Source organism: Plectropomus leopardus, chromosome 18, assembly GCF_026936395.1.
Source record: "Plectropomus leopardus strain MGB_pleo_1.0 chromosome 18, ASM2693639v1, whole genome shotgun sequence".
Classification (NCBI taxonomy): domain Eukaryota; kingdom Metazoa; phylum Chordata; class Actinopteri; order Perciformes; family Serranidae; genus Plectropomus; species Plectropomus leopardus.
Genome location: NC_142193.1, coordinates 11,083,882 through 11,104,197, shown reverse-complemented (window position 1 = coordinate 11,104,197; position 20,316 = coordinate 11,083,882). Strand labels below are relative to the sequence as shown.

General features: G+C 39.2%; 1 protein-coding gene and 2 non-coding genes across 4 annotated transcripts; 2 read left to right on the top strand and 1 right to left on the bottom strand.

Annotated features, from left to right (window-relative positions):
* The first annotated feature begins 152 nt into the window (after positions 1-152).
* On the top strand, positions 153-20,171 carry LOC121957026 (plexin domain-containing protein 1-like). 2 transcript variants are annotated; one of them, XM_088069148.1, is made up of 18 exons: positions 153-186; positions 275-332; positions 2,487-2,593; positions 2,780-2,852; positions 3,870-3,902; positions 13,162-13,328; positions 13,605-13,748; positions 16,931-17,000; positions 17,121-17,243; positions 17,314-17,432; positions 17,522-17,621; positions 18,009-18,104; positions 18,190-18,271; positions 18,893-18,953; positions 19,035-19,155; positions 19,298-19,333; positions 19,412-19,569; positions 19,683-20,171. In XM_088069148.1, exons 3-18 carry the CDS (start codon positions 2,558-2,560, stop codon positions 19,794-19,796), a joined length of 1,533 nt encoding a protein of 510 aa, XP_087925274.1. In that variant the 5' UTR covers positions 153-186; positions 275-332; positions 2,487-2,557; the 3' UTR covers positions 19,797-20,171. The 2 variants fall into 2 exon arrangements, with proteins under 2 accessions (XP_087925274.1, XP_087925275.1); XM_088069149.1 differs by lacking the exons at positions 153-186; positions 275-332; positions 2,487-2,593; positions 2,780-2,852 and having other exon boundaries at positions 3,212-3,902.
* On the top strand, positions 15,743-15,814 carry trnac-gca (transfer RNA cysteine (anticodon GCA)). Its single transcript has one exon. It is a non-coding gene; the product is annotated as a tRNA-Cys (tRNA).
* Positions 18,353-18,424, bottom strand: trnac-gca (transfer RNA cysteine (anticodon GCA)). The gene has a single exon. It is a non-coding gene; the product is annotated as a tRNA-Cys (tRNA).
* Positions 20,172-20,316: the final 145 nt, after the last annotated feature.

The window sequence follows — 20,316 nt, the reverse complement described above, 5'->3', positions numbered from 1 at the left end:
ATATCTCTCATCTTATAATGTTTATACGCGATATGGTCATTTCTTTGAGCCATATTTTATGATTACTTTTAGCCGAATGACATTTACGTCGACAATCGTCGTATTTCACTGCTATTTAACAGGCATGGCGTTTTTATGACCGCTAGAGGGAGAAAAGAGTCTACATTTGTGGCCAGCATGTACCAGGTTGGTACCTTACGACAAACAATAAGCAAATAAAGCCAAATTTAACGACAAACATGTCGTCTGTAATTGTTACTTGTAATTGTTACAGTGACCCACAAACAGGGTTGTCTGATCAGACCGGATGACGTCTCCCGGTAGAAATGAAGGTGAGCCTCGACAACCATGTGACGGCTGTGATTCATTTAATTTAATTAGTTTAAAGATGGTTGGAATTGAAATACGTTTGGGTTTTAACATGTTTCGAGCTTTGCTGACACAAAATATTTAGGGTAGGTAAGATTTAAACTAACTACAGTATATCTTTGCAACTGGAAACAAGTTTAAATTAACATTCTCAGGAGGTTTTCTTCCTGTTTTGGGAGAGCCATGTTTATATTTATTGTAGATAATTGTGTAGCCTAAATAAGAGCTGCTTGACTTTTCTTAACTTGCATTTTTCTGTGTCATTTTATAGCTAATAGAGCCAAACACTGACAATATGGGAAATCAGAATTAAGTTATATTAGTCTGTGCTGAAACATAACCAGGATTAGAAAGGTTACTTTTTTAGATGTAATAGGGTACACATTGGCCCACTAGCTGCCCTGGTAGAAATGTAATATGTAGCTTGTTTAACTATTTTAATTACCTCATGAAAGTAATGTAGCTTATTACTTTTGATTACTTTTATAACAGATGTTTTAACTGGGCAATAAGGCTGAAACATGTCTTCCAGTTGAGAGGAAAGATACAAAGCAGTAGAAAAAAATGTTTTATTATGATAATCACCAACATTTTGATTTATAACTGTAGGCTTTTCGAATTATTTTTTTCTCAGTAACTGTTACTGATTACTATTACATGTATTTTTGAAATTTAATTACATGTAATTTGTCTCATGTAGCTAATTATTCCTCAGCACAAAAAAACAAAAACATACATACATATGTATGATAACAAACAGCTACTGACACACAGCTGCACAAAAGTATCAAACTAAAGAAATTACACCTATAGCCTGTAGATACAGGCAAGAGATTGACAACACACTCTCTACATACAGGACAGATGATGTCAATATGAGGGGTTGTGATGATGATTTAGTGTGCTTAATTAAGTTATCTTAGTGACAACTTACTCTGCATTCAAGTTACATACTGCAGCATTTTAAAGTGAAGCAAGAATCTGAATACAGGCGGCACGATTAAGCTGATGGAGTCAGTCTTGCTGCTACAGGCAGATTAATCAAGTTAACGTGATGCAGCTGAGGAGATTTCCCCTTCTTCTCTGGCTTTTTGGCTATTTGAATTATTCTATGTAACCTTTCCAAGAATTCAAGATAAAGTATGTGTGTGTTATTGCAAGGTTCCCTACTTTATATATCAATGTCTGTCTAACTCCCGGTGGAGCTGTTTCTGTTATTTTAGTTTGACAGTGTAGCTGATCTTGACTGCACAAACATGTCTGATGAATTCCTGTTGAAGAGTAAAGACCTACCCTCACACATTTTAGCTCCAAGAGATGTTTTTTTCTAATTTAAAGTAACAGGAATACAAAAATATTATATAAAATACTGCCATTTTATATACTATATATAATCTATCCAATAAAAACTCCCCCAGGTCTCCCAGCATTTGACCTATGAGTCTTGTGAGGATGTCAGTTTATCTTAAGATGAGAATTTATCTTATACTGTTGTCGCTCAATTTGTAAATGAACTGAGATTACAATATAAAACAATTAACTCTAATGTGACGCAAAATCTTAGGGACATCCTCTTCATATTAAAGGTCCAGTGTGTAGGGTGATATTAAATATGTTTTCATTAGTTTTAATAACATGAAAATAAGAATTGTGTTTTTGTAACTTAGAATGGGCTGTTTATATCTTTATATGTTGTGGGTCGATGGACGTATAAAGAATACTGGATACAGCATTGGAGGGCCCCATTCATTCATATGAAGGTTACTCAGTAGTGCATGAAGCCAAAAAGCTTGATATCTGCAGTTTGAATGTACATAGATCTTCAGCATTGTGGATCCCATAGAGCAATCACACTCAGAGCAGCCGAGCAGCTCATTTCAATTTAACTTAACAATGGGAACAAAATTATTTATTCATGCAGCTCTTTAAGACTTTGAAAATGTTATCGGACTGAATGGATCAAATCTTGCTCGTGAAATTTATCATTTTACATCTGCTGATTTACAAACATCTTTTTCTCAAGGTAAATCTTTGGGGAACCGTCTTTTAGGGCCATATGGCATCACGTGATGGACTCAGGAGTTGTAATTCCAAATTTGACTACAAATTGTCTTTAGAGCTGTTCCCGGGGGCTTAAGTGGTTCCTGTTGACAGAGTCCGCCATGTTGTTTTATAGTAGCCCCGAACCATGGATGTATTAAGAGACCTGGATGCAGCCTTGGAGGTGAGCCCCCACATAAAAGTTGTTCAGTGGCACATGAAGCCAAAATGGTTCAACTGCTGCTGATAAAATTACCAGGATGATTGCTGTTGTTTCTTTACCATGGGGCCCACGCTGCTAAATCCTACACACTGGACCTGTAATTTTCAGTCCCCTTTTTTTAAAACTAATCTGCTTCTCTTTATCCAGATCATGCCTTTTATAAGGATTCACCTCATCAGTACACTTCGTGAAATAACAGTTGATCCTTGTGCTATTCTCGGTAAGTATGACAGCGTGACAGAAAAAACAGTAAAATTTGAAAAAAACATGGTTTTTCCAACCTCTTTGTAATAAATTGTTTGTTTGAAATGAGCATGACTTCTCCACAAATTCACACCTGCTGCTATGCACACTGTTTCCTGTGTTTATGGTCTGCATTATGGGATGGGCTACTGATTGCCTTTCCAGCTGTGAATCCAGTAAATGCTCCGTTGTCATTTTCTTTGGCAACGATTGCATGTTTGTTTTCAGAGCAGAAAGACATGATGAAAGCGGTAGCTGTGAGAGGTGTCGGAGTCAGCCACAGTGCTTGTAAATTTCACTTTCAGACAGTTTCACATGCCATTAGAAAAAAAAGGCTTTTACATAAGCACTGGAAATCCAACCGCAACAATCAGACTTTTTTTGTTCAGTGTGGGCTAAAGAAAGATGTTGTTAGAACAGAGACAATGTTTTGAGGAGTCATAAACAGACTCGACATGGAATGTGTAATTGCATCGATTTCAGCCTTGGCTTTGTTAGTGCTGTAATTACAATTGTCAGATGTCTCACTGTCCTCTCAGCTGGTTTGGACAGAGGGAGGCGCCATACACTCTGCTGAGTGTGAAACTCCAGTGGATGGATGGATGAATCCCAAACAAGAGGATGTAAAATTGTATAAAACAGAAAGACTACAAGTCTATATCCAGGCCTTGAAAGTGTGCAGACGATTCTCGTCTCTGCTCCAAAGCTTCATCAGCTGATCCTTGTGTCTTTGTGATCACCATGGCAATGGATGAACAGCACTGAGGAGGAGAGAGAGGGTGTATTTAGAAACAGGGGTGGTGTGCAGGGAGAGAAAGAGAGATTCAGAGGGGGGAAGAGAGTGACGGGTGGAAGTGGGATTCGGAGAAAAGTTGTTTTTCCAAAGAGAAGAAGAAGAAAGGAGCTGAGACACAGCGTTTATTTTTTTTTAGTCTTTTTCTGGCCAACATGTGTTTCAGTTTGGTGATGCTTTGCCTCTGTCTCTCCCAAACAGAGCCAGCAAGAGTTTGGGTTCAACAGCAAACAGGTGAGTTGTGTGTGTTTTCCCTCCATGATCTGGTTTGGTGTTTGAAGATGCTCCAGTTTTAACAGGTGTAGCAAGTCTGTCTTGCAGCTTCTCCCGCTTTTATTGGTGCTCATTTTATGCAAGTGAAATTAAACTCTGCGTGCACGTAGTTTTCCATTTGTCCTGAGTTAAAGAAATATTCTAATGTTAACATTTGTTTTCACTGTTGCTATTTCAACTCGCTTTAAACTGCAGAACTTCTGTAAGAGTCTTTATGGAGCAGCAAATAGGCACGCCATGCCCTTTTTATTTTACGCACAAAAGTGAATGACCCAGTTTGCAATAAAGTGTACAATTAAAATGCCCTCTTCCACAAGCATGCAGCTGAGTCTAAACAGCAACCCACAAACAGCCTGTCTCAGGTTTAAAATTAGACGCTAGACTTTGTTTTTTCTTCTTGCCTCCCTGCTAGACTCCCGCAGAAAATGTTAGCAGGCGTTTGAGTTGTTTGAGGTTGGACATGGATTTATTATTTGTTATACTGTAAGGCAAGTTTGGGGAAGTGAAGGGTGCGGAGTGATGTGCAGGAGGTGTGTTTGTTTTATTGATTTATTTCTGAGGAATTTGACTGGTCATTCTCAAAAACCCCTCTCCTGCATTTACCCTACATTTCACAAAATCATCAGGTACTCCTTTTCTGCAGAGTGAAACAGTTTAACTGTGCAGGAGGTGCTGAGATACGTGCCTGCAAAATAAGGGGTCATCTGTCGGCGCTGACCTAACATATCCTCCTTTCCTCTGCGTAATTTGCTCTTATTTGCCTTGTCACTCAACATATATATCAACATTATATATTGCTCCGTTTTTAAAATATGACTTTTGTTCCAGAGGGAGCCATGTACACCATCTGAACCAGACTGTAAAAACAAAGCGCCCCAAGCCGAAAATGAATTGTGTACCCGTCAATGACCTCAGTGTTTGGCCTCTCTTGGTCTCCTGTCCTGCTGAGAAGTTTTCTTAACAAATAGGCTGAAGCTGATCCAGTCATTTTGGAGCTAAACTGGAAAAATGAGAAACAAACTGAAAGGGATTGTTTTGTAAGACTGGATAAGAGATAGGATGTTATTATCTGTCAGTCTTATTCTATAAAAGTCATGTGCAGTTTGATTTGTGATACGCAAAACATGCTCATGTTTAAGAAAAAATAAAGAGGCAAGAACAAATCGGTTATCTGCCAGCAGCCGATCAACTTGCTCTGAATTATTTTGGAACAGTGTTTGCATGGGAAATGGTTTTAGGCTGTCTCTTTTTCTCTTATCGGACAATGAAAAGCAAAATAAAGAAAAACATTTTCGGCTTTTATATGCAAAGATAGAATTTCACCGTAACAGAAGAAAAGTGAAGCAATCAGTGCACTCATGTTCTCTTAACAAGACTTGACCAAAATTGGATTGTCTTCATAATTTCATTGTGAAATCTAATTTTGTTGTGCCCCCTCAGGGATGTCATAAATTAAATTAGCCATTTTTAAGATTCCTGGATGTTATTTATTTAAGTAGACTCATGGTGATTGTTGCAGTATGTCAGCAGCTCATTTACTGGCCAAAATACATATTAAGATATGTATCGCATTATCAGCTTTCCAACTATTTGATAATGGAGGTGGCAGAGTTCAGTTAACCCTTCAACACCTGGATAAACATCAGTTTTCTTGTGCTGCATTCAGATGCCTTTCACAAGCACTGAAACCTGAGAGATTTGATTTCTTATAAATATGTGGGGGTAAGTGCTACGAGCAACTTGGCCCAAAAAAGGGTAAAAGATAACAAAATATCATAAAAATATCTTTAAAATTACGGTACAGGAAGAAAACACATTTTTAAACATTTTCTTCTCCTTTTAAGCACTTTCTTCAGGTCATTGTCTTGTTTCTGTTTTTTGTTGCTTATTTTAATTTTCTTGTATCTTTTTACTAATTTATTGCTTGTTTTTTTCTTTGGCTATTTTTTTTTTAAATTTATTTATTGCTCATTGCTGTCTTTCCCATGCTTTCCTATCCTTTTTCTCAAGTTTCAAAGGGTTAAATACGTTCTCACTTGTAAAAGATTTGAAATTGTAAGAGCAAATTGGCTTGATTATCTGGACAAAACTTGAAATTAAACAAAAGAATTGCCCGTCTGCAATCTTACCAAAAGCCTTGACATGAACTATGCATGTGTATTGTGGGTGATGTTGAGGCGTGCATGCCACCTCCTCCAGCCTCTGCTCAGGAAGGGTGTGTTCTCTCAGACCGCTCAGAGCTGACCGCTCACAGAAAAAGGCAGCTAAATGTCGTGGTTTGGTTGCTCCTAAAAGAGCGGGCAGAGGTCAGTTTTTTGTCCACAGCTTCTGTCCTTTCATTGCCTACATTTGACAGAAAGCGTTTCCTGTTTTACCTCACTGGGTCTGACCTCATATACTTCTTCAACCTCTCATTGCCTTAATTTTTTTTAAAAACTTTTACACCCTGAAACATATTGAATTGTGCAAACCTCATCTGTTATATTGACCAGCTTTATTCAGTGACGGTTTTGTCACTTTCTGACTCACCAGCCTTTTTCTAACCTGGCACAGTGAGGTATAGGTCAGCTGCTGTGTGCACCACCCTGCTATTTTCCTAAAAGAAGAGCAGACCTACAAAACAAATCCAGGTCCATTTTGATTCACCACTTAGGTATTCTGTTGCAGTCATCTCCCACACACAACAATTTATGGAAAGATAGGAAGGGTCTTGTGAAATCAATGTGGATTTCATGGACCTTATACAGCCTCGTCTTCAACGGGGATATTCAACCCCAAGGGGGTTCTCAGAGTTACAGTAGGGTGGCACCAATATATTATTTGGTAAATTCAAGTTAAGTTTTTAAGTTAATATATGTCTGAAAATATACATCAGTGTGAATCCAACATATTATTAGCAGAAATGAATCGGCCTATGCGTAAGAACAATATACAATACACAGCCTATGGACTTTCTTGGAAGCCACAATGGATTGTTTTGTAACTATGAAAGCAAGAGACTGTGAAATACAATCCAGAAACAAACATGGTATACAAAACATTAATCTGACCATAATTTTTATTTTAGTAACGTAGAATTGTATGCACAACGAAAGGGTGGTCTATGTTTATACAAAGCACTTTAGGCTACTCTGCATGTTATTGTAGAACCATTTTAATATGCAATACCATTCTATACAATAATTGTAGTAAGGGGTCCCTGCTCCGTCTCTCTTTCAGCTAAATGGTCCTTGGCCTGAAAGAAGTTGAGGACCCTTGATATACAGTACAAATTGTGCAACTGTTTAACATTTGTTTTGGATGAAAACCTCAAACTTCTGATTATCAAATCATCATTTAAATCAGAAAAATATTAATTTCAAGTTATCCTACTTCAGTTATTAAGATCATATATGGCATATACTTCTATATTTACATACTTTTTCATGTAATCCCAAGACCAGTTGCAGTGTTATTATTGTTTAAAGTATCTGCATGTATCTTAGAGCCCCTCAAAAGACTCAGAATGACACCAGAATGACAAAAAATGACACCAGAGTTTTTCATTTTTATAGTTATAAAGCAGAGAACGATTCATTTTAATGGAGATTTTTTTTCTTTTTTCGTCAGTTTGTCCTGGACAGCGGAGACAATATGATTTCCATCTCACTGTTTTGGTTATCTGCCAGTGGTTTAATACTACTGGCTGTGAGACCGATGACCTGAGTGGATATTAGAAGTTTCATATCCTGCATCTGCGCCCCTCCCAGCTTTTATAAACCAGGATGTGTTTATCTGCTGCACTGCAGACCTCAACAACCCTCCTCTTAGCTCATAGATGCCATAACAGGGTGGATCCAGTGCTCAACAATCACACATCTACGTTCAACACATGAGCCGCCACAAATGCATTGACGCACCACCTAATTGAATCAAAGGGCGGAGAGAAACACTCATGAACAAATACAATAAGCTTCCTATGAGGTCAAGACATTTGGGTTGTCACTTTAGCGACTTGTTAAATGACGTATTGTAGTTTTGACGGCTGTGGAAGACATCAGTGTTATAATTGTGTGATTGCAGAGGGATGTTTAAAGCAGGCAGCAACAGCCAATGTCCCACACAGTCTGAACTCTGGGGGTTTGGCACAGGACACAGCTGAGGGACCAACAGGCTGTTCCCCTCCCACACTCAGGACAGAAATGCAGCTAACGTTTTAGTGGCATAAGAGGAGCTACACTGGTTGCTGGCACTCTTAAGGAGCAGTTTAGAAGCTAAATATGGCAGATTTAATATTCTTAACTGTGTATTCTTGCTGATTATCCATTTTTTTGTGAGGACTGATGCCCTGTGTTGCACCGAGGCTCCCTGCTTTAACTACTTTCAGTTTAACAGGAAGGTTTACGATCTAGTCTGTTCATTTCCTCATCAAGATGGGCTAGTAAAGTGGGAGAGTGGGTGCGGGCATGTCTGCAAACAAAGGGGGTTTGCTGTTGTCTCTATAGGCTTGAAAACATGAATGAAACGGCTGAACTTAGAACAGCTGCTTCATTCAGAGTGTAGGTCAGTGTTGCCCAACACCTAAAAAAAATATGCATGTTGTCCTTTTTCATGTCCATTTTGAGAACAACACAGTTGACAAGACACCTTGTAGCCTATTACAGTGTGGGTTTGGTTGGAGCTGGAGTTCATTTTATGGTCATACCATGTTTTCACACCCCTGCAAGCTACACCTGTGTCCCTCAGGAAGTTATTTCAAACCTATGAGGTTTGCTAAACCTTAAGATCCGGCTCTATCACAAACATTTTATTAAATGTGCACTCAAGCACTTGAAATGTCTTCCTTACCCCCATCTTTCCTCCAGTGTGTTATTCTTTTGTATTAAGCATCAAACAAACAAAAATCTGTGATGGCAGAATATTGTATCTCAGTCACAAGCAAAGCGTTTTAAAATTAAAATAACCTGGCCCAGGGTTCCCACACATTTTTAAGAATGAATTCCAATTTGAATTCCAAAACTTAATTATAATGTTTTACCCCATCATTATAATTACTGTTTTAAGTAGTTTAAAAGTGGGAGGCCTAAAAACATGCACTTCCCAGAAAAGAAAACTGTTAGTGCATGCTATCTTAACTCGCAAATTAGACATTTCCGTCTCCAACAAGCTGCATGTGCCAAAAGACAAGACCGGCAAAAACAGGTAAAACTTTGCAATACTTCAAAGTCATGCCTGTTTATTGGACAGAAAGCCAAAGATCCAATCAATTTTCATGCAACATAACATACTTTGCGTAATGGTAGAAATGGATTTTGGAAAAAAAAATTTCAACAACACACAAAACAGTTTGTATATTTCAAACTTTTCCAAAATGTTCTGTTAATTGCAAGATACTTCAAGGCCTGGACAACAGTTTTTCTAATTTCATAACTTTTTTAGGAATTATTTCATAACTTTGCCAGGAATATCATGACCATGGGAACCCTGCTGACCTAAAAACATGAATGCTGCGTGGGATTTAGGATGTCATTACAGTTTATTTGAATCTGATGTGTAAGAGAGTTGGACAACCTTAACAGGTGGCTGTGGCTCAGTGGAGGAATATGGCACTGATCATGTAAAAGTAGGTTGTTTTTTTTTTTCATTTAAAATACCTCTCAAACACAGGTGTCAAAAATTAGAAATGGGTTGCATGCAGGGTTGGGAATTTACTATTTTGTCCACCTGCAACTGTGGCTTGTGGATTTCAAATTTAGCAGCCACTTGCTTGTTTTAACAGCATTCGGCTGGTGCTAATTTCCAGCAGTGGTTGCTCAATGTATGGCTGAAGTTTTAGGACTTTCTGCCAGACGGCACTTTGTCAGAAATCTTTTCATTTAGGCTAAACCCAAGTCACCTTTCCCCCTAAAAACCAAGAAATCCCTTTGCAGCAGAAAGCCCTGCTAGCAAACTTCTCCCAACGACACTTTATACTGTGGCAGAAGGTAAGACACCTTCAGTTTTATCTTTATCACGTCAAAATACCAGTGATACAGCAACTAGAGTGTCTTAATTTCCACACTCCCATTGTCTTTATTTGTGCTTCATGTCATTGTGAAGGTAGGACATTTTCCTACAGCTGAGGGGGGCAGGTCAATGCTGCTAATGCTAACTAGCTGGTAGCTTTAAACTAGCGTTAGCATGACTTAAGGAGCCAGCATATATACTTACTTTGGATGTACAGTAATAAAGACTGACATGGTTAAATAGAGCGTTTACATGTGTTTGAGCTTGGGCTTCCTAACCGGACCAGTTTCAGATCTGGCAGAGTCGCCCTGCTCAGTTTTACTCTGCTCAGTTAAACGCAGTCCCGACATGAAAACACCGGAGCAGCAGAGACTAACTCTTCGCGGCAGCCGAGCTGACCACGGCAGAATAACCAGTGTTTCAGACGGGAAACTGAACACCACGGAGTGATCGTCCTGGCTTTTTTGGTTCGTAAATGTTCCCAGCACCGCTTCAAACACCTCCTGTAGTTCGTTGAAAGCCAGAAACGAAAAACAGCGAACGATATGTACAGGAGGAGACACAGATTTAGGGTTAGATGAAACACACCGCGCATGGAGAGAGCGGTCTCGGGGTTTATATAGGCTTCTTCATGACGTCACTGACGGGTACCGTATTGTACGTAAAAACCCGCATATCACCGTAACACACCAAAAAGACGACAGACAGACAGATGTTATGCTAAACGGCTTAAATAAATGATCTGACATGCGTCTGTCAGCAAGTCCTAGTTTCTATATTTTTTTAAACAGACTTGGCTGAATAAAGATAGACAAGAGGTTGTTATATCTTTCAAAATCCACCCTCTATATACAGTGATAGGCTATTACTAAGTAGCCTACATTTACTTCGGTCGGCTACTGTGCATCAGCACAATTTTGAGGTTTCTGTGGGTGATTTCATTTAATCCTACATTATAGCCTACTTCTGCCTTATTACAGTTTGGAAGCTAATGGACTGGACAAGACTGGACTTTGGACAGGCCTGCTCGAGGGCCTCCTACCAGTTGGATTTGTCCAGAAAAACTTCTAGCAGAAGGTACCCAAGAAGCAAAGGAGCAGTAGCTATACTCTGGGCTCCCTCTGGATGTCTGAGCTCCTCAACCTATCTCTAAGGCTGAGCCCAGCCACCCTAAAGAGGAAACTCATTTCAGCTGCTCATATCCGAAATCTCATTCTTTCGGTCACACCCAAAGCTCATGACCAAAGGAGAGGGTCAAAAAGTAGATGGACAAGTAGATCGCCACAACCCTCTGGTGCAGCACCTGTATCTCTGCTTCATGCATCATGAACCGTCTTTCCATGTCACCCTCCATTTTACCCTCACTTGTGAACAAGACCCTGAGATAATTGAACTCCTTGGCTAGGGGCAGCAACTCTCTCCCAGCCCAGAGGTGGCAATCCACTGTTTTCCTGCAGAGAGCCATGGTGTGGCGAACCGCTCCAGTGCATGCTAGAGGTCACAGATTGATGAAGCCAAAATAACCACATGTTTTGCAAAGAGCAGGGATGCTAACCTGAGGTCCCTGTATTAGTCACACAGGACTCCAAAGGGGACGCAGTCGTAAGACTTTTACAAGTCCACAAAACAAATGTGGATGTGATGGGAAAACTCCCACGAACCCTCCAGCAGCTCTGCGGGGGGAAAGAGCTGGTCCACTGCTCCCTGGACAGGGAGGACTCTGCATTGCTGCTCCTGAGTCCAGTGTTTGACAGTCAGTCACAGCCTCCTTTCCAGCATCCTGGAATGAACTCTCATGAGGCATTGCTACTTTTACATAGTAAAAGATCTCAGTACGTCTTCCACCACTGTCAAATATATGCTATGATATGATGCTACCTTGGCAACCTGGAAATAGATATTAAACAAGCTGCCAGAAATTTGGAGTCACGTCTAACTGAGGTCTGACAGTTTTTCAGTATTGACTGTATGATTTGAAATATCTCCAAAATAAGGTCACCTCAGTTTTTTCATGCCTTTCTTGTTAACCTCTAAAACAACAAATAGCCCTTGCCAAGTATATGTAATAGATTTGCCTCTCATTATGAAGTCATGACTGTTTTTTAAGAGTACACACAACTTCTTTTATCATCTGGCTTGTGGAAATACAGTAGAGGAAGTATGAAAAATTTTCAACGCAAACAAAACTTTTTTCAAAACTTGCTCTAAATGCCTTGCCTTTGTAACAGAGTGGAGCAGAGTTGTTTTGTGAAAGCCAAATATATTTTTGAAGTCCTCTTGAATAATTTATTAAGAATTTATTCTTTGATCATTATGTTTTCAACAGACAACGCTGCGAGTTTGTTTTTAGAAGTGCTACACTTATAAAACATTCTTAGTTTTTTATTCCAAAACAAGAAGAAAAAGATTTAATAATTAAACATTTAAAAGATTAATTATCCATTAACCAACTGATTTAAACACACACAGTGACCATTAAGTAAGTTCAACATGTCGACAGACTACAAAACATACTCAAAAGAGTTCCTTGAAAATGGTTTCTTAGCCTACATTGCCTCTGCTTTTTATAACATCTACAGAAATGAGCTCAGTCAAAACATTTTGGCTCCAGCTGTATCAGTGACTGGGGTTATTCAAGGACCAGGATGTCCATGTTCTTGGTGTACCAGCAGACATGCATTATCCACGCTCCATAGAGAATCACAGTGTGATGCTAAAATAAACTCCTAACATCAACTAGGAATATGTGGCTTGCAATATATGTGGGTTTGAAAAAAGACAAGCTGTCAATTAAAACACCCACAACTTTAAAACAAAACCTACCTACCCGAGTCTGCTTACTAAACATGGTTTACATTGTTTGTAGGATTTGACAGTTCTGTGTGAGCATCACAATATGTTATTTGTATTGTTTCTGTCTTCATTCAACAATGGCTTTAACTGACAAGGCCAAGACTGACAATATCAAAAGCAAAGTGTAATTTGTCATTTGGCTGAGTGGTTGGTTTCCAAGCCACAGCTGTAAACATCATTTTTAAGAGTCTAAACAGAACTGGCATCTAAGATGTTTCCCAACAGTGTGTGGTACTCCTGTCAGGGTAAAATGAAAATGCTTTAGTGTACTTTCTTTTCTTTTCAGTGGATTTAGAATTTGTAATACATCAGTTGGCTCATATCATCCCATCCTATAATAAGCAGTGCAACATACTAAAATGTCATTCATTATTTTGGACAGACAATTGGTACAGTGTGACCTCACAGCAGCATGAAGAGTCAACTGGAGGGGACAGTCATCCTCACAGAGCTCAGAGGTCATCTTCAGGCCACACTAGGATCAGCAGGGCGGTCCTGGGCGGAGGCGTCGCTATCAACACCCTGCCAGACAACATGACACGCGTTGTGGTGAGAGAGCTGCACCGCGGTGTTTCCTATGACTGTAATGGCTTGTGGCATTTATTATGCTTTTGGCTTTAGACATGTACTATTTGTTTTAGTTGGAGTTAAACACTGCCCTCTTTTGGAAATAGAGTTTACTTGTTTCCACTTACTTGGAGACTTACATGACAGCACATGATTTAACCATGCACAGAGTGAACTTTTGATGCCTGTGTGACACACTCCCTAAATGCTGTCTCCCCACTACAGCCTCTGATCCTCTGTGTTTTTCTTGTTCTGAAGGAGGATTCTGGGAAGTATTACACATGGCGTAGCTTTGGCCCAAAAGACCCGCGCACAGAGGAACTATGGGTCGACATGAGTGACGTTCGGCATGGCCAAGTTAGAGTCCATGGCATTCTGTCAAATTCATACAAACAGGCAGTGGTAAGTCTCACACACACAACACAAACACTTTCTTACATTTGTAAAAATATGAGTTTATATTATACCAGGCCACTGATAAGAAGTGGGTGACAGTTGTCACAGAGGGTATGGCTCAGTGGTAGAGCTTTTTACTACAAATAAAATCTAGGTGCCCCCTAATTGTGAAATCATGTTCACTGTGCTGAACATAGATGCATTTAAATATTTGAAGTGGCCAAAAATTTAAATGAAGCTTATCCACAAATCCTCTATCTTCAGAGGCAACAGTGCTCAAACACACTGATCTGATGTATATTCATAAAAGTATTAATTTATGATTCCAAAATCCTTGCTAAGATAGCGTGCTTAAAGGCACAGTTAAATCAAAAAATGCATATTTTTCCTCTTACCTGCAGGGTTATTGTGTTTCGGATTAAATTATCTCTTTTAAATCCAGGTGTTTCTTCTTGAAGAAGAATCACGAACTGTCTTTGTACCTAAAATGAATCTAGTTTTATCTCCTTGAAATCCAGGTGTCCAGGTTCATACACACCAAACATGTTTGCTTAATAGCAAACTTCTTCTTTCTCATGTCCTTGGTCAAGTAAAGTGCTAATCTGCAACACAGCAGTGGTTAAACGCTCAAAGTCATAAAGTAGGGATGCATGAATGCCACAGTGGAATTCAGTCTGGAGCACAAGTTTACAAATAAATGTGTCCTCTGTGCTATTTTCTTTGTATGATATTTATATATTTTTACTCATGTGGTTATTTTTCCAAGCCCTCGGTGTCAATAGGAAGCAGGATGTAGCTGTCTAGCCGACCTGTCATTCAGTGGTTGGGCATTTAATTGCATGTCTGTGTTTAATTGCAGGTAAAATGGTTCCCAGTGCAAATATTGGTGCGCCCTTCCCGTGAAAACATCCAGCACTTATTTCAACCAGGTTTAAGATCTGGCATTCTATGTGTCAAATCATTATATGTATTTCCTAAAGCTATCCAAAAGTATGGCAACAAACAGAAGTTTAAATGAAGCTTACAAAGGATTTTTTGTATTCAGACACACCATTAAGGATGCTAAACTCATCCTTGTTGTAACCTAGCGCAAAGTGCAGCACTTCAGCAAATACATGTCCACACACAGCTACTGATTCTACATTTGTCAAAGGAAAAAAAATCTGAAATTTTGCCCTGACATTATGTGAGAGCATGCCAGGACAGAGTTCAGTCTGAAACATAAGGTAACACTGCTCTGGGAGCAAAGGGACTAGGAAACGTTGGTACATGCCAAGAGCTACAGGCTGCGGCCTGCCAGAAGCTGTCAGCGCAGGCCTAGTTTTGACCTCTACTGTTCAACACCTGGCACCTGTGTAATATATACTGCTGACTTTAATATGGAGAGATATAGTGGAGCAGGCACAGGGAAGGAAAACCCCTGTACACCTGAAGAGCTGATGGATAAAACTTAAGATTCTCCAAGTAGAAATAGAGTACTTTGGCTTTATAGAAACATCTAATCCATGTTACATAGTTGGATACATGACATTTCTTACATCAGATGATAAATGGACGGAGTTAAGAAGAAAAATGTGCTTGCAGTCTGGGAAATCAAAAGACAGGTGTTTTTAGTATATTATGATACAGTTAAAGCTGCCGTCGCGGGTTATCACTTTTATTATTTGTTACAGCCAGGTCAGTTTTCCCATAAGCTGCAGTGATCTTGAGACTGATAATGTGGCTTTTGAAAATGAATCGTGATGCTGTGGATTTAAGTTATTTAGAAGAATATCAGTTTTGAGAAGTTAACACCCAGTAACCTCAATGACCCGCTCCTACACAGCCAAGTTGTGTCTGTGTTATGACTAGATCATTGCATTGTAGTTACATCAGACTGCATGCTGGGAATAATGTTAATCACAGAGAGGCTGCTTGTGAAAGGCGAGGCTCGCCAGTGTACACAAATACCTATCACTGTATAAACAATATGTCCTGATAAAAGCTCTAGTCAAGAGCAAGGGGGTATAGCTCAGTGGTAGAGCATTTGACTGCAGATCAAGAGGTCCCCGGTTCAAATCCGGGTGCCCCCTCATTTTCAAGTGAAACTATTTACTACATTAAATTTCATCAAATATAGTAAAACTCTAGTTAGTTGTTCTATCAAACAAAATTTGGCTGAGGTTTCATTCCTCATTGATGTGCGTGATCGATGATGAGTGTTTGCTCTGACGTAACACAGTGTCATTGAATTCAATGGGATAATGCTACAAACAGTACCTGCTGCATAAATTCACACTTCGTGGTAGAACGATGAACTCTACCACTACCAAAGAAAACTACCACATGATGTCAAGGTAATGACAAAGCGTAAATACAATGGATTGAGAAAACTGTAGACCTTAAATTGTATGTAATAGTACAGTATCATTACAATGAAAATCTTAAACAGACAGTTCACTGCAAAATCAAAAATACTATTCTTCCTCCTGCAGTTTCCAGTTGCAGTTTGGCACATTATCTCTTTAGCACTTTAAGCCAACATGTTTGAATGCTGGTGTGTATGAGCTTAGAGCAAGGGTGTCCAAATGTTTTTTTTCCTGTGCAGTTCCTACCTGGTTCATGTCTACAAACTGTATGACAGTCCTATCATCATGAGGTGAATGAAAAAAATGCAAAGTCATCTTGCTTGATTAACAAATAGTGAGATGTTATGCTAGCCCAAATATTAAGGGACAGTTCGACCCAAAGGAAATTTGGGACATGCTACTTTCACATGCAGGGGGCATCCAGAGTTGAACTGGGGGACCGCTTGAGGTGCTCAAAGTGCCAAAAAAATACATTTAAACAACTCAGCAGCAATGTTGCTTTCCAGAAATCATAGCAGACATCTCTATAGCTGATATCTCCAACATTTGCAACTCACATCAAGATAATCATGATTAATAAACAACACTACAGATAAGATGAAAAGCATTTTAATTTGGGGGACTATTGTCCCTTTTAGGATTACAACTTTAAAGTCTGAAAATATTGGTGATGTAGACAGTAGGGAAGAAGATCAACATTTCAGTGCATCACCATTTTGCTATTTCTCCCCATTCTTCCCATTCAAGGGCAGATTATGATGCTAAATACAGTAGAACTACAACTCAAAGCTTATCCTTAATATCTAATTCTCTCTCTGTTTTCTTGTACTCTCTTTGCAGAGGGTTGCTCTATCATTTGACTTTCCTTTCTACGGACATTACCTGAGGCAGATTACCATAGCAACAGGAGGTACTTTTTGATTTTATAACAGATGTTCAAGTGACCTTTTCTGCATATGTTCAGAGCAGGAAAGTGTTTTATGCAAGTCATACTCAAGTGTTACATATTTTCCAATCTGGCCATTTTCAGGGTTTATCTTCACAGGGGACATTACTCACCGTATGCTGACTGCAACACAGTACATCGCCCCTCTAATGGCAAATTTTGACCCCAGCTATTCAAAGGAGTCCACTGTGCAATACCTGGATAATGGTAAGATGGCACTTGATGTTTGAACATGAGTGTCTGGTCACTTGTCTGACTCCTGTATGACTTCATTCAGGTGAAGTGTTTGTGGTCCAGTGGGAGCGGGTCAGACTCCCAGGAAAAGAGTCAGAAGGAGCCTTTACATTTCAGGCTGCGCTTTACAAGACAGGAGCCATCACGTTCAGCTACCGAGATGTGAGACACACCTCTGCCCTGTGCTCCATACTAGCTCTCTTCCTTACTGCTACGTGCCTGAGCGTTTCCTCCTTTTGTCTGTTTGTCAGATACCACTGGCATTAGATGTGATCAGTTCAGCTGAACACCCAGTGAAGGCCGGTTTGTCTGATGCATTCATGGTCACGCCACCTTCTCGTGAATCCCCAGGTCAGCAATAATGTTTATGTCTTTCTACTTTTTTTTCTCCACGATTTAAATGTTAACATTCAGGTATTTAACCCTGTGATATTTCAACACAGATCTGATTTAATGCATTCCATTAATGCATATCCTTTGGATTATTATCATGTTTCTTGACACTTTATACTGTGAACTTTTCACTGTATATATTTTACCTTTATTATATATTTATTCTTCTCATATACTTTTATTCGGAATTTTTCTGTTTTCTATTTATGGTTCTTGATTTTTGTAGTGCTTTCCTCCTTTTCCTCCTTTTGTTGGTCTATTTATTTTTATGCAACTAGTGCCAAGACAGATTCTTTGCGTGTGCAAACCTACCCAGCAACAAACCTGATTCTGATTCTGATTCAGATGCCCAACCGCAGACAATTTATGAGTACCATCGGGTGGAGATAGATACTACAAAGATCACCAGCTACTCTGCTGTTGAGTTAACTCCACTGCCAAGTAAGTGATCCTCACCCATTATCATTAAATAATTAGTTTCAATGAGTCATTATTTTTATGTACTCATCTCTTTGCCTCTGTTCAGACTGCCTGCAGCATGACAGCTGTGAGCTCTGCCTCTCATCCAATCAAACTTCTGGGTGTAGCTGGTGCCATGTACTTCAGAGGTGAGTTAGATGTTAAGCTAGCCCAAATGTTAAGAGACAGTTCAAACCAAATACAAATTGGGTCATGCTGTCTTCACAGGTAGGGGGCACCCAGAATTGAACTGGGGACCTCTTGATCTGCAGTCAAATGCTCTACCACTGAGCTATACCCCCTATGGAGAATGTGTTTCCCTGCATATTCATGACTTTGTATTGACCATATTGATGACTTTTATTCATGTTTCAGATTGAACTATCTCCTTTAGAATGAGGTGTCTCTTGGTTAAGAAATAATTTAAAAAAAACCCACTGAAAATAGTTTTTGTTCACCACAAGGTCTGTGGATTATAGTAACCAGGTCGTGATTTCTGGAGTCAGACATTGCTGTAGAGTTTTTTAGATGTATTTTTAGCGCTTTGAGTGCCACAAGCCAAGTGCCATCTACTTCCATTATATTGAAAAGAAGGCAGATATCTCTGTGTATCTTATCTTAACATTTGGCAACTTGCATCAGAAAAAAATAGGTTCATGAAAAGCACAACAGGTAAGAGGAAAAATAAGTATCTTTTATTTGGGGGATGAACTGTCACTTTAATATAGTACTATTACAACCCTTATAAATAGACATCTTGTGTGTTTTAGGTGTTCAGATGGCATGGATAGACACAGACAAGAATGGCTGGACTACGGATGCTCAGAAGAGGTATAGCTGGACATCAAGAATGAATATCTTCTTATTTTTCATTTTTGAGACTAATGCATGTATTGTGTTGTATATGGACAGAGCAAAAATGGAACCTGTGAGGATTACTCCAGGGGTGACAGCTCCACTGGTTTCTCTATCATACCCGAGATGGAGTATGTGACCTCATTGACTCCTCTACAAAAAACCTGCGAAAGTGACGGTGAGGCCAAGCTAGTTTTTGTGTCAGTATGATATACAGTACAACATAATGTATGCAGTATTTTCTCCAAATTTGTCACTTAGTAAAAATAGATTCTGTTGTGAAATAAGCATGGAAATTTCTGTTTTCTGTTTTCCTTCAGATGAGACAAAACAACATATATTTAAGACTGGCAAAGGTGAGTTAATACTTGTAAGATCCATTGTAGGCAAGCTTGATGAAGGGATGTAATTATGGGGCTTCATCTTCAATACAGATGTGAGGACAGATTCTTCAACCAAGAGTGACAGGGGAGCTAACTCCGGAGTGATAGCTGGTATAGCAGCTGCACTGGTGTTACTTTTGGCTCTGATACTGGTAGCTATTTACATCAACTACCATCCCACTGCTGCTTCACCACTTTACCTCATCCAGGTGAGCACTAAATGTGTCCTACACCTGCCCGGACAAACTTGCTTTAATAACAAATGTCCACATCAAACATATTTGGGTTTATTTTTGTGTTGTCTTTTTGTTGTTGTTTTTAGCGACGCAAGAGCTACTGGCCTTCCTTGAAGTTTCAGAAGCAACAACCTGGTTACACAGAAGTGGAAGGAGAAGGTCATGAAAAAGACAGCATTGTTGAAGCCGGGCCATGTTGAAATGACGGAATGATGGATAAATATTTGCATTGAACAGATTTCTATAAATATATACATTTGTTCAAAGCCAGTTCAACTTTTACACCCAGTTTTTTTTTTATTACAGGTGTTCATGACTTCATTGGAAAAAGATGACATTTTTGCAACACTGTGTATATTATAGATGAATGTTATATAATGTTGAAAAACAAAATTTATATCCCTGCAGCAATGAAAGGTGTTTGCAATCCACCTCTTTTTTTTTAAAACAATACTAAGCATTGAAATTGACTATAATAAACTGCGCAATGCATGCACAAGGTTGACAACCTTTGATAAAATACACATGCTGCTGTACATCAAATAAATAAAGCTTTGGGTGTGCTTCAGTTTCAATTCCTGTTGTTTTTGATGAGGATGTTGATTCTTTTAAGTTCCACCATTTCTTTTGCAAGAACACATTGCACAGTTACTGATAAGCACCCCAGCTTGTAAAACGTATGCCTTTTCATGTCAGATTTTGCATTAGTTGATGCTGTAC

What these genes read in the sequence shown, in the direction of transcription:
- LOC121957026 (XM_088069148.1), top strand. Translation starts at nt 2,558, where the DNA reads ATGGATGTATTAAGAGACCTGGATGCAGCCTTGGAG. An exon ending in ACAACATGACACGCGTTGTG is followed by an intron (nt 13,329 to 13,604) that starts GTGAGAGAGCTG and finishes CTTGTTCTGAAG; the next exon opens with GAGGATTCTGGGAAGTATTA. An exon ending in CACCACTTTACCTCATCCAG is followed by an intron (nt 19,570 to 19,682) that starts GTGAGCACTAAA and finishes TGTTGTTTTTAG; the next exon opens with CGACGCAAGAGCTACTGGCC.